Source organism: Scleropages formosus, chromosome 3, assembly GCF_900964775.1.
Source record: "Scleropages formosus chromosome 3, fSclFor1.1, whole genome shotgun sequence".
NCBI classification, from domain to species: Eukaryota; Metazoa; Chordata; class Actinopteri; order Osteoglossiformes; family Osteoglossidae; genus Scleropages; species Scleropages formosus.
Window position 1 is genome coordinate 4,682,560 of NC_041808.1, and position 11,713 is coordinate 4,694,272.

At 44.6% G+C, this 11,713-nt stretch overlaps 2 protein-coding genes across 4 annotated transcripts; one reads left to right on the top strand and one right to left on the bottom strand.

Annotated features, from left to right (window-relative positions):
• The first annotated feature begins 144 nt into the window (after positions 1 to 144).
• On the top strand, positions 145 to 5,988 carry pigf (phosphatidylinositol glycan anchor biosynthesis, class F). 3 transcript variants are annotated; one of them, XM_018747348.2, is made up of 6 exons: positions 145 to 221; positions 740 to 971; positions 1,142 to 1,233; positions 1,968 to 2,084; positions 2,212 to 2,320; positions 4,191 to 4,322. In XM_018747348.2, the coding sequence occupies exons 2-6, from the start codon at positions 744 to 746 to the stop codon at positions 4,302 to 4,304; spliced, it is 660 nt and encodes a 219-aa protein (XP_018602864.1). In that variant the 5' UTR covers positions 145 to 221; positions 740 to 743; the 3' UTR covers positions 4,305 to 4,322. The 3 variants fall into 3 exon arrangements, with proteins under 3 accessions (XP_018602864.1, XP_029106359.1, XP_018602855.1); XM_029250526.1 differs by having other exon boundaries at positions 154 to 355; positions 706 to 971; positions 4,191 to 5,988; XM_018747339.2 differs by having other exon boundaries at positions 154 to 355; positions 4,191 to 5,988.
• On the bottom strand, positions 4,769 to 10,433 carry rhoq (ras homolog family member Q). Its single transcript, XM_018747360.2, has 5 exons — positions 10,015 to 10,433; positions 9,564 to 9,622; positions 6,007 to 6,171; positions 5,325 to 5,420; positions 4,769 to 4,931 (listed from the first exon to the last, which is right to left on the bottom strand). Exons 1-5 carry the CDS (start codon positions 10,154 to 10,156, stop codon positions 4,776 to 4,778), a joined length of 618 nt encoding a protein of 205 aa, XP_018602876.1. The 5' UTR covers positions 10,157 to 10,433; the 3' UTR covers positions 4,769 to 4,775.
• Positions 10,434 to 11,713: the final 1,280 nt, after the last annotated feature.

Sequence of the window (11,713 nt, forward strand, 5' to 3'; positions counted from 1 at the left end):
CTAAAGGAAAATTCATGTTACGGTGACAGTAGCTCATCGCTACTGCATACGGCAGAGTTAACAGGAAATTCACGGCTTAGAGTTCTCGAATGTAATTGGTTATGTTCCTGTCAGAGGTCGAACGCCATTCGTCAGATTAAATGTCAATAAACACTTCAATACAACTTCCTGTATCACTAGAATTGACCTTCTGGATCCTAAACCAGTCCGGAGACTGTGGAGTATGTGTTAAATGTCTGTTTGTGTACTGAACAAACGAATAACACCAATAGTTTTGCAGCTTTTGATTAATCGAAGTTTAAATTTGTTTCTTCGACTTCGGTGGGCTATCTATAATACGTAGCTACTAGGAGAGGTAAATTATTATTATTATTATTATTATTATTATTATCTAATACACCGGCGTGCTTACCTGAGAGATATTAACTTTTGTTTTTCATTCATTCATTCATTCAGCTAGTTAAATCATCATGCATAGCAATTTGTTTTTTTTGAAAATCCAAGAACACTGACTGAATCTTCAAGCATGTATATACATGTGTACATTCATATGTATATATAATTGTATATTATATGTATATAATAAGGATCTACATCTTTAGCTATACTATTGTATGATAATTAGACTGAGGGGGTTGATTTTATGATGGTAGTAATAATGATACTGATTATTTTCTGTAGTACTTTCATAATTTTCATTTTCAGCTTTTTGAAACATTTTACCACCTGCGGAACCCAGGGCCATGTGGGACCAGGAGATTAAGGGCATGGCCTCGGCCCACATGTTCATCGCCTCCGCTGTCTTCGTGGGCACCCTGCTACCGGCCATCGTGGCGGAGAAGTTCTCCGTCTATGGAAGCCACCTGGTCTGGGTGTATTCTGTGGCGGGATCTGTCGCTGCGGTCAACGTCGCTGTGTTCTGGCTGCTCGGTGTCGGTCTGGTTGCCAAGAAGAACACGCTGAGCTACAAGGTGGGAGGTGGCGTCGCTTGCGGCACCGTGTGTTCGCCGGACTGTGGGGAAGCCGTGTGCTAAATGTGCTTTGCTTAGCATGAGGTGTCATCCTCCAGATTGATCATATTGATCGCTGAGTCCCATGTTTACCTCTGTGTGAAATGTTTACTGAAGAGTGTTTTCTGCAGGTGTCCCGGATGGTCCGCTCTGGCCTCCACTTCACCCTGTCCTGCTTCTTCTACCACATCATTGTGGTTCTGTATGGTGCCCCCCTGCTGGAGTGAGTTTCGTTCCTGGATCACCTCCAGGGCTCATATGCACAGTGCTTCTGTGTGTGTGTTTCCATGTCTGTACTCATGCATATAAACTGGTGCTGGAAACTATGTGAAGCCCCTGTGTCCCTTAGTTTTACCACATAATGGTTATTTAATGAGAATCGGTGTTTCTCATGGGGGGCACGGTGGTGCAGCAGGTCTGGCTTGTGCCTGCTCTCTGGTGGGTCTGGGGTTTGAGTCCCGCTTGGGGTGCCTTGTGGAGGACTGGCGTCCTGTCCTGGGTGTGTCCCCTCCCCTCCAGCCTTGCGCCTTGTGTTGCTGGGTTAGGCTCCAGCTCACCGCGATCCCGCTTGGGACAAGCAGTTTCAGTCAGTGTGTGTGTGTGTGAGTCTTTATCATGTCACATAATAGGTGCGTAATGACCAATTCTGTATGTTGCTTTAGAGAAAATCGTGTGTAGTAGAAACATGCAAGTTGTGCAGGTGTAAAAATGAGTGAAGCCCAAATTGTATTGGTTAAATGAAGTAGGTTAAGTAGAATCAAAGGTGTAAATCATAATAATTTATCCATTTAATAAGTTTAAGATTTAACATTTATATTTTAAGTTGAATATGTTATACAAGAGTAATAACCATCACTGTAGCGTTCACATGCTTTCAAGCAGCACTGTAAATTTTTTTCACTTGCATATATTAATTTTTCTCCCTTTTGTTTGTATGCACACACACACTCACTGTAGGTCAGTGTTGGAGACCTTCTCCCTTGCTGTGCTGCTCTCCACCTTCACCACCCTGCGCTGTCTCTGCCTTTTGGGCCCCAATGTACAGGCGTGGATCCGGGTCTTCAGCCGAGACGGGTGAGTCCAGTTTACTTCCCTCTTAACACCAGCCAGTGAAATGACCCCACTGCGCTCACGCAGTCTTGGAAAGTGAGCACAAACTGTGTGTGTTAGGCTGCATAAGGTGATCACGTCCTTTCTGCAGGGCCATGTCTGTGTGGGACACGTCCCTGCAGATCACCACAGCCTGCAGTGTCATCGGAGCCTGGCTGGGAGCTTTTCCGATACCGCTGGACTGGGATCGGCCGTGGCAGGTCAGTACAGGCACACACACAAATACCTGATTTTCTTCTTTTAAGGGTCCATTCCCAGGATTCTTTGGGCATCAAACAAGACGATCTGGACTATTTGTCCCTCCCAAGGAGAGAGAGGGGGTGCTCTGTGTGTTTCAAACATTAGATTATCCAACACCCCCCTAAATCTCAGATCTTTCAAACCTGTAGTACGAATTCTGACATAATTGCTCCTCTCCCGCGTAGGAAGAGCTGAGTTGGGATTCCTGTCAATGCTTCGTTCTTTCCGCGCTACTCACACGCTGCGATATTTTTAGTTTCAGCATGCAAATGCACCTCTGCTCCTGAGCTGCAGAGAAAGCAGGTTCGCAAACCGAAGCAGAGTGCGACCGCAGCCGATTCTGTGTTTCACTGGCGTGTTGAGTGCCTGGTGGTGAGGGGACTGGCGAGTGATTATCCCACATCCACTGGACAAGAGAACTGAGAGCTCTCATGTGAGTGGCACGTTGCCCTTGTGCTCAAATGAGAGGTTGTGCCACAGAGTGGTATAACCCTGTGCTTAACCTACTGGTCTGAATCTCATAAAAGTAGAGAAGTTCATCTAGAGATGTCCATGGTATCTCACAGCGATGAGCTACACGTCGGCATCTCTTTGGAATGTGGTTGTTACCACTGTGCAGAAGAGTAGTTTTTCGGAACTGCACCCATTTGTATCAAGTCATTGGAACAGCTGCCTCATGTAGCTGACCTGCTGATAAATGTTTCAAAGCCGTGGTGAGGGGGTCACATTTTTCATCGGAAAATGCAGGTAGTCTTTGACTTAGGACGGGATTCTGTTCTGACGGAAACCCCCTGTACTGTGTTATATAAGCACAAGGATGTATGAACAACTAACATGCATAAATGTGACGTTGTATAACAGGGCTGTTATATTTTTTTCCACCAATTTTGCAAAAATGCTTAAAGTTAAATAATACTAATTTTGAATAATTACATGAATTCCGCACAGTATTAGAAGTATATATTCACATTTGCCATTATTTTCACTTTCATTTCTAAATCTGCTTCTGTCTGAAGACTCAGATTTCCACTTGCTAGCAATTTTAAATAAAAGTAACATGAATAGAATCGCAAATAAAATATTCTCACGATGGAAGCACACTGCTGGGCACCCATACATTGACAGACCCAAACAATAAGGAATATGGGCTCTGAAATAATGTAATAAGGTTGATGTGATTGCCTTTCATAAGTCTGGGTCGTCTTAAGTCGCATATGTCGTAAGTACTTAAGGAATTTGCCACTTCCCATCAGAGCCCTGTAGGTGGCTGGTGGTAATGCTGCCCCACACTGCCCACACACTCCTGTGACACATTCCCTCTGTCCTTGTCTTACTGCTATAAAGTAAACATAGGTTAAAATGATACATTAATTTTATTCACATTCTGTGCTTTCAATCACAAATTTAAAAAACAAACATCAGTATCGTGTCAAAATGCAGGAGACACCAACCCAAAGTATTTACGGTCAGTATTACAAGTATCATACCACACAAAGCTGAATGCAAAACCATGTCCTTCTAGATAGCAGCCATTTGTGCTCTGTGGTCCAGGTGGGTCCTCAGAACCGTCTCACAGTAAGAGAGGAGCTGCGGCCTTGATGCCTCGAAGGAGCTATAGTTCATAAAAAGATAGAAAAAAATTGATGAAAAAAGGAGGCCGCTGGCTTCTCTATCAGATTTTGTGCCAAGAGGAGTCATTAGGGTGAAGTTGGGTGGCAGTTGGCTCATTGGCGGACCACTGCCACGTCCCACAGTGGTCGTGGTCAGTCACTGACCATTGGGCGTGGCCACTGCCTGAATACTTCCTGCATCTCTTCCCTGTTCGCATAGGTGTGGCCCATCTCTTGCACCCTAGGGGCTACCTTTGGATTTCTGTCTGGACTCGTCATTGCCCCCGTCTGGATCCACTGGCATCGCAAGCAGCTAACTTACAAGAGCAAATAAGGAGCGGGGAAGAGGCGGGACAAGGGGGCGTGGCTAAGGGCAGCACCCATTGCGTAGAACAGCATGGCACGGGGTTGGAGCAGAGAAGCAGCCCTGGGGTTCCTGCCTCGGCAACATCCTGTGTATTTATTTATCCAACACTAGATAAATCTCTGTAAATGTTAAGCTTTTTTAACCTGTATCAGTTTTTTAAGACTGGAAAGTGCTTTTGTCATGGATTAATGTGTTTAAAAATAATGTTGTTCAAGTAGTACTGTCTGGGAGGGGTTTTGTGCTGCTGATATTGTGTGGACGGTGTTGCATGAGAACCAGGACCAGGCGTTCTGCTGGAGCTCCCATGTGGTTCTCCCACCCCAGACCAAGTGCCATTGTCTGTTTGGTTTGTGAGTTTGTCTGAACTTTTCTGCTTTGCTTCACTGTGTTTGCCTGTCACGTGATCAGGTCTCGCCTCCCTTGGCCCCGCCCACTGCGTCATGTGATCAGGCAGCAGTCAATACAGCGAGGCACCAGCCGTCTCTTGAGGGCTCTCCTCTTGGGGGCAAGGATGGCAATGATGGCCTCGTCAAACACGGTCTTCAGCCCCTTCTGCGTCAGGGCAGAGCATTCCACGTAGCAGTAGGCACCGATCTGGGTCGGCAGGAAGAGGAAAACAGGAAGTCAACACCTGACTAAGAACGATCCCAAACCAGTTAGCCGAAATAATGGACACCATGATGGCTAATTTCTGGGAAGGCTTGAGTGATGAGGTCAGTGTTTGATCATCTTCACCCACTACTGATTTTGCTCTTTGCATTCCTGCCGTGCTGCTGTGTTAATATGGTGTTCAGGTACACAAATCGTGATGGCTTGGGTTTTATGATTACAGTTAAATTAATGTTATCACAAGGAAACCTTTCAATTCAATTTATTTTTAATAGAGCTCATGCAGTTTTAACCTTCATTAAAAAAGTTGAGGAGAGACATTATTCTTTTCTTCCAGGATCTTCCCTTTCTCCCCACACTGACAGTGCCACCCCCTACCTCCTTCGCCAGCTTCTGCCCCTGCTCCGTTGTGACGGGCTTCTCTTTCATGTCGTTGAGCTTTGTGATGGTCTTTGGGTCGTCCCGAAGGTCAATCTTAGAGTGCAGCAGGGAAAAAAGATTAGCAGGATCAGCATGGACTCTGTGTGTGTGTGTGTGTGTGTGTGTGTGTGTGTGTGTGTGTGTGCGCTAAACCTGATTGCAACTCCTGCAGGGTTGATTCAGACACGAGCTCAAACACGTACACGCCTGGCTCGATGTCCTGATGCCCTCTGAGAAACGGTCCCACTGAGCTCCTGTCTGAGTATCACTTCTGCTCTCTTGCTACCTCATCAGCATTCGCCACAGTTACACAACTCATTTATTTGTCAAAATAAAACCTGATAAAAGTTTGAACTGAATTTTCTCTCTTCCCGTGTTCCCGCCACGGTTTTAGATGTCCTGGGACAAAGTGGGATATTCCGAAGGATGTGTCGGATAGATCTCAAACCAATTTGCTTCACGTTGTGAGACAACATTCCTGTAGAGCATCTGCCTTCCTTGCAATTGCTAGAACACTTCAATATTTCTGCAGTCACACTCCTTTATGTCTCTCAGCAAACTAGGGGACACATACAAATTTTCAAAATGTGTGTGCAGATCTGGTTGCAGAAAGGTGGTATGAGATTATGGAAATACACACCTGTGTCCCTATGAGGAGAAAGGGGACTCCAGGAGAGTACTGGTGCAACTCTGGAACCCACTCCTGCCGGACGTTGTGGAAGCTAGCTGGGTTCACCACCGAGAAGCAGATGAGGAACACATCGGTCATGGGATAGGACAGGGGTCTCAGGCGGTCGTAGTCTTCCTGTAGGACCATAAGGCCACCATCAAACGCAGGCTTCCTCAGCACCAGAATCACATGGCTGACCGGCCACAGCAAACTTTTCGATGAGCATTTCTCTCCTACTCAACTCCAGTCTCACGTATGAGCGGGAGGAAGGACCAGGACTCCGCTTTGGTGGCTGCAGAAGACCAGAGAGCAAGACAGACACACTCCGCTCTTCCACCTCTGTGTATCAGGCCTGCCAATTTTACATAAGCGCTCCATGTGCAGCAAATCAAACTATTTCATCACTAATCCCTAATAGGATCCTTTTGGATTCATTTGTATTATTCAGATGCTCATAATGGGAGTCAGTAAGTTTGTTTTCTCAAGATGTTTATACATAAATTACAGTGCTTATTAAAAATTGAGTCCTATATCAGCTGTATCACTAGTTGAATGCTTAGCTTTCAGCAGATTTTGAATAAGTCATCAAAATCAGAGTCAGCTGGTTGTGTAGTGGTAAGAGTTGCTGCCTTTGGACCCAAAGTTTGGTTTGAATCCCACGTCCAGCTGGACTTCCCTTGAGCAAAGTACTGTGTCTCCCCTGAATTACTCCAGTAAAATTTGCCCAGCTGTGCGAATGGATAAATAACTGCAGGTACCTTAACACTGTAAGTTGCTTTGGAGAAAAACATCAGCAAAATGAATAAATGTAAATCCCACCTGTATTCTTAGTTTTCTCATGATCATTCATCATGTTAGTGGAGGGTTTAATCCAAATATTAATGTTAACAGAGATGTAGCTCTACAACCTTTATGAGTTTTGGAGCCCTTAACAACCACAGTCTCCATGGCAACAGCATGTACACAGAGGCTGCTTCTACCATCAGGGCGCAGGGTTCTCCAGTGAGCGCTGATCACGACAGGGATGTTTCCAGTGCAACTGTCCCTGAGGGCCATGGTGAAGAGCAGGGGATTGACAGGACAGGGCTGACCTTCACACACACCAGACCACAGACCGAGAAACACTACAGAAAGGTGACTAGCAGTAACCCAAAAACGGAGAATAGAGACAAGAACGGAACCTCATCCCAGGTATGCATGGGTCACAGCTACTTGTTGAGAACAGACTTTTTGGTATATTTTGACCTATGTAATAACTCATTTGTGGGCATATTAATGAATTTACTAATTAATAAGTCTGATTAATGTCACAGAAGTCAGCAAGCTATAACCTGATAATTGATGGAACAAAATAAAAACAAGAGCTACAAAAATGCTCAGGATTTGCTCACTGAAAGTACCGTTTGGCAAATTCCTGTTGTGAGAGCATCAAATTCACCTTTATTTTGAATGGGGAAAAAGCTTAGTGATTCAAAGACCAGAATTTTATCATCTGAAATTAGATAACACACAAAATAAAATATATTTATGTGCCTGACTATAACAACACTATATATTTTTAAACATTTATAATTAATTTACCATTGTTATAGTGAAAATATTGCTAGTATGTTTTTTATTGTTATATGTTCATTCACGACAAAGAAACACTTGTCCAGCGGAGGTTTGTGTGTGGTCTAGATTTTTACTATATTTTAAACATGGTTTGAACACCATTTGAATAAACAACAAGACAGCAGTTGTTTTAACTTGTTCCCAAACAGCGTGTGCTTTAGTGTGTTTCTCATTTTGAAGAAGTGCTTCACTGGTGAGTGTTCCGTTTTCCTTTTTTTAGAATTAAAAACACATTGATACTAAAAGGCTCCTATTCTGAAGCAAATGCAGAGCACAGCATGTGTTTTACCTCATTTTTAAACGCTCCATTTTATTTGTTTTAAACATAATTTCTGAAGATGGAGGACAATTTCTGATTTTTTTCCCTTGAACTATTATGTACCAGTATGCACGGTTCCCTGAAAGCCATGCTACGACTGCGTTGCACCAGGACAAAAATGTTCCTTTTGAAAACCTGCCACTAGCTTAAAAAACGAGAGCAAAAGCAAAATTGACTGGCATTGGTATTATCAACTCTTCATCCATCTCCTGCTGTAATAAAATTACCACATAATCGGTATAAATGCCTTTGTACCTAATAAGACCGTTGAATTAAAAATTATGTACAGACACCCCTCGGTTTTCAAAAATCAATCCATTCTTGAACACGGTGCAGATATTGAAATTTTGGATACCGAAAGCCTATTTTCTATTATTGTACATTGGTAAAAATAATAATGCATTCCCAGCCTATCCAAAAACACCAAACTGAATTTTCCCAAACAGCACTGAAACAGTGTAAAATGTCTATATAATTATCAATCCATGACTTCAGCACAATATAACATACATTTACACACTTACTGCTCTGGTGTATTTCCCACTTTTCATCTTAATTGATCAGTTTTCCACAGGATGAGCAATGAACCAAGCGGGAATCCACTCAGCATGTTATTATGAACAACTTTCTAAAACTGCACTGCTGCTAAAATGTGCATACAAAACCCAAAAAAACCCTCTTCCAAACTTTTCCTGCTAATTGCTCTGCTGTCTCCATAATCATTCAATTAAATGACACACCCAATATGACCAACAGAAATTCCTGTGGAATTGTACAAACACCCCATAATGCCCCACTGTCTTGAAGCAACAATCTCACATTCCTAATACACCACGAGACGGAGAGATCTGGATGCACACACACCAATTACAGTACATTACTGCAGTTCCATTTCACTTGCTGGACTTTCAGTGTCTTTCTCATTTTAGTTATTTATTTATTTATTTGTATATTTATTGTGGCGCAGTGGGTTGGACAGGGTCCTGCTCTCTGGTGGGTCTGGGGTTCGAGTCCCACTTGAGCTGCCTTGCGACAGACTGGCGTCCCGTCCTGGGTGTGTCCCCTTCCCCTCCAGCCTTGCGTCCTGTGTTGCCGGGTTAGGCTCCGGCTCCAGCTCCCAGCGACCCCGTATGGGACAAGCGGTTTCAGATGATGTGTGTGTGTATTTATTGTACATGCTTCAGATGAATTTTGTTGTACTGATTTTTTGTTCCGTAAACCAAAAATTGGGTATGAAAAGCCAAGAGGCGTTACACTCGAGTTTCGGATAGCTTGTAAATCTAGGGATGATTGGATTTTCATGAGCAAGTGTAATGGTTTGTCATAGTATGAGGCCCCTCTATACGAGGGCTCAATGTACATGCATGTGGCAGCAATGATCGCCGCTGTAGTGAGGCCACATGCTAAGTTCAGACAGCTCGTGCTACATGTCTTTGACCAGACTGATTTGAGCCATCAAATCTAGCAAATCCGCCTGGTTGTTCTAACCCCTTTGATGACTGTATAAAGTGAGTTCACTCCACAAATCCTCGAAGCTCACCTACAGTGATGCAGATGGCAGACAGGTAAATGGGGAAAGGAAACTAAATCATACCTGACCAGCAGTGTCATACAGTCCCAAGAGGTGCTGCCTTCCACCAACAGTCACACTTACTGCAAAGGCAGAGATAAAGAGACGGGATCTTAAGATACAGGTATGATATGGGGAAAGGAGGGTTGGAATGGAAGTATGGTAATGGATGATGATCCGATCAGAGGGAGGGAGGGAGGGGTGGGCAAAGAGTGGGAACGGCTTGTTTTCCCAATCCAGTTACACAGAGAGTCTCACAAGTGGTTTTCATAATCAGAACAATTCCAACAAAGGGCCAAGAACAGCAGACCAGGTCAGGTGTCTTTAGAAACATGATAATATTCCCATGCTTTTACCGCACAGCTCCCTTCCTCCTTTGCTCCAGTCCAGCTGAAAACAGTGTGACTCAAACAGCAGAGCTGGTTATGACCTCATCTCCACCACTGGAAGACAGTGGACTGCGGTTCACACCTACCTGCATAGTGGTCGAACACCGTGGGCACGTACTCCTCAGGGAAGGCGTCGTTGGCGTAGCTCATCAGCAGACACGTTTTGCCCACCGCTCCATCTCCCACCACCACACACTTGAGCATCACTGCTCCGGGTCCGAGCGCCATGCCCCTGCTGCCACGCCCCCCGGATGGCCATGCACCACCAGTCGGGGTCAAGGCACCACTCTGCTGGGGCACATAGGCCGGTGTGGCATTCCTCCGCTGACAGCCCCAAATGTGGCAGATGTTGGGGAGACTCTTCTGTCTTGAGGATGGATCTGATTTCACACTGGAGACTTGGGGGTGGGTCAAAGCACCCCTCCTTTTCAAGAGCTCTTCAGTGCGGCTCACTGCCGCTGTTCCACCCCCTCCACTCCTTCAGCCCACTCTCACTTGCAGGGACCCCCGGTGCCAGCTCGCGCTGGCTCACGACAGGGGCGGGGCACAGAGTCCAAACTGAAGGGATTGTGGCAAAACTCTGTAACATCCACAATGCAGGCACTGCATACAAATGGTATTCACCAAAATACTGTTAGAAGTGATTGAAATACAGAGAACTCAGATGTGTACTTTGATTTATACAGCTGCATCCTGCTGCTTAGTCAAAGGCTTTTCTCCCGTCTTCCTCAGTACATTTTGTTTCCCTCCACCTGTACTCTGTAGTCAGTAGGGAATTGCCTAAAAGCACAATGATATGGGGAGGGGGGTCCAGACAATTCAGTTAAAGTCCCAAACAGGCAATAGATTCATTCAGTTTGTTATAAAAATTACCCACTGCCAAACTAAATATCCTGTTTATGCACTTGAGATGATAGCTGCTACCTTGGCGAGTTCAAATCTCTGTAAGCTTGGGTCCGTTATGGAGTGCTTTATGCATTTATTTATTATGTATGTGCTTTCCAATCAATGCCACTAGGTAACGAGGAAGAATTTTTTAAAGAACCACTGGAGTCACGGCACAATAAACAATTTTCGCATTGTCTCGCGGGATGTCACTTTCTCCACGTTCCCTAAGTGTCAGAATGCCCGTCCAATCAGCTGGGAGTGAGACTTGCTGCACGGGCGCGCGTCGTCGTGTCGCTCCAACAGCTGCTGCAGCGGTCACGTGACCAAACAATGACCTCATCGTTTTTGTGGGCGTGCGGCGGGGGGGGGGGGGCGCAATGGGGTCACGTGACGGCGGAGGCGTCGTCACGAGCCGTCGGGTATTTATTTTATTTTGATTTAATTGACCGCAGAAATGGGGGCGTTTCCAGAGCAAGTTGTTCCAGCTCAGTACTGCAGTTTTAGTTCTAACAATACAAAAATGTGTTTTCCATGTGATATTTAATCATTTTAAAAAACAAAGAACAACGTGCTGTCTTCATTTTCGAACTGAAAAATATGCAAGACATTTTATGCTGAGAAAAATTATTTAAAAAAATCTACACCACCGTCAATATTTGAAATAAAACAAGCAATAAATAAAACAAAGTCATGAAAAAAAATGTCCTTTATGTATTGCTGAGTTGCACAAATCATCAAATGGGAGAACGACTGAAGGCAGTTTTGTGTGGTGTGTAATACTCACTGTAATAATATTTTGTAGCACCCTGGGGCTTGTTCACCACTCCTACATTGTTCTTACTTTTGTTTCCCACCTTCACCTCCCAACTGTGTTTTCCTAAGGTAAATGCCTCAGAG